Raw genomic sequence first — 1,915 nt, 5'->3', positions numbered from 1 at the left:
AATGATTTTCCATTGTGAATTTGGTTTAAGTATATCATTTATATAAAACTTTTGTTTTTCCTGGTTTGCTAAAATGAAAGGATCATCCTTATAAGCATGTCGGGACGTGTCTATGCTTATGAAATGAGGTTTAAATATCACGTGCTTTCTTCGTCGATCAGTATCAAACGATGTGCATTTGAATAAAATAATATGATAACCTCTTATGAATGACAATTCAATGACTTCATCAAGGTATCCATAGTAATCGTCCTCGATATCATTATGAACGCCCGGTACCGTAACTCCACAATTTTGTGTTTGTCTACAGTCATCGCTTGACTTAACTAAAAATTTTACTCCATTCACTATGTATTCCCTTTGTGACGAAACTCGACTATCAGGAAGGCAAGACAGTGCATATAACTCCTCATTAATTTGAGATGGATTTAGCACATACATCTCTCGAACTTGTTCTCAATTTTCAACATAGTAATCATGTTATTAGAGTGCAGTACAATATCACAAAGTAAAGTAAGTAAAATAGAGTGCGATTGTTACTCGTTTTGCAAACCAATCCGGGAATGTAGACTGTTGCATCTTAGAAAAATCTGATGATTCCGGATGTTGATTTTGTAAAATTTGTAAGTGTTCCCTGCCACGTGTAGATAAACTATAAATTTACTAACAGGTGACACTTAATACTAATATACAACCAAATATTAAAAAAAAAAACTTACTCTAAGTATGGTTGAACCTCTTGACAATTGTTGAAGATAAACCATATTGCTTTCTTCATAAGATTAGTAGGAAGCATATGAACTTCTTTCTTCCCAATACCTCGACCATTCAATCTAAAAATATCTAACGCAAAGCTTCGAGCATCACTAGAGGTTTTGTCAACATTTCTATCACGTTTATCCAACTTTGATTCAACACCTCGTAAATAGTGTGAACAAAATGTTATAGCTTCCTCAACAACATAACCTTCTGCTATCGAGCCTTCGGGTTTTGCTTTGTTTCCAACATATTTCTTTAAATGGCCAAGGTATCTTTCGATCGGATACATCCACCTTGATTGCACAGGTCCTCCCAAAATTGCCTCTTGAGGAAGATGCACACACAAGTGCATCATAACTGTAAAAAATGACGGGGGAAATATTTGTTCAAGCTTGCACAGAATCTTGACTATGTCTTTTTGCAACGCTTCCAACTCTGTCACGTGTAATGTGACTTCAGTAAGTTTCTTGAAAAATTGAGACAACTCCACTATCGCATCGCGAATTTGTTTTGTCATAAAGGGACGAATTGCAATAGGAATGATGCGTTGTATCAAGACGTGACAATCATGTGATTTAAGCCCATATACCTTACCTTCCTCAACACTTACATTTTTAGCTAAATTTCCAGCATACCCATCTGGAAAACGCACTGAGCTAAGTAAATTGCAAACCTGTTTGATCATTTAAATCTTTTATTTCAGAAATATCAATTTCTGTTAATTTGAAAACCTGTTTGATCATTTCCGTTTTTACACTTCTAATCGGAAATTCCTCATCAGAATATAATTTGTCTGAATCATTCAAAGTATAAGCTACTTTAATTGAAACATCATTCAAATTAGATTTTGATAACAAGAATTCCTTATTGTAAACCCTTTTAACAGGTGGACTCGGACTCTTTTCTGACGAACTCAGACTTTCAGATTTGGACTCCGAATTTGACTCTTCATCCATATCTAACACCTGATCGACCACTTTCTTTAATAACACAGACTCATGATCATTGTCAGACGCTGTGAATGTGACATCAATATTGTCTAGTAATTCATCAATGGTTTCAGACTTTAGCTTGATATTGAGAGCCTTATTAACATGTTCCTCATTTGGATTTCTGGGAAAATAACTTTCATAGATCGGGGGCGGACATCTGTTAT

General features: G+C 34.9%; 1 protein-coding gene across 1 annotated transcript; it reads right to left on the bottom strand.

The window, feature by feature from the left end:
- Positions 1-494: 494 nt before the first annotated feature.
- LOC118483704 lies at positions 495-1,162 on the bottom strand. Its single transcript, XM_035979199.1, has 2 exons — positions 720-1,162; positions 495-634 (listed from the first exon to the last, which is right to left on the bottom strand). The coding sequence occupies exons 1-2, from the start codon at positions 1,112-1,114 to the stop codon at positions 502-504; spliced, it is 528 nt and encodes a 175-aa protein (XP_035835092.1). The 5' UTR covers positions 1,115-1,162; the 3' UTR covers positions 495-501.
- Positions 1,163-1,915: the final 753 nt, after the last annotated feature.

Source organism: Helianthus annuus, chromosome 11 (genome assembly GCF_002127325.2).
Source record: "Helianthus annuus cultivar XRQ/B chromosome 11, HanXRQr2.0-SUNRISE, whole genome shotgun sequence".
Lineage (NCBI taxonomy): Eukaryota > Viridiplantae > Streptophyta > Magnoliopsida > Asterales > Asteraceae > Helianthus > Helianthus annuus.
This window is presented reverse-complemented; position numbering and strand designations above follow the sequence as displayed.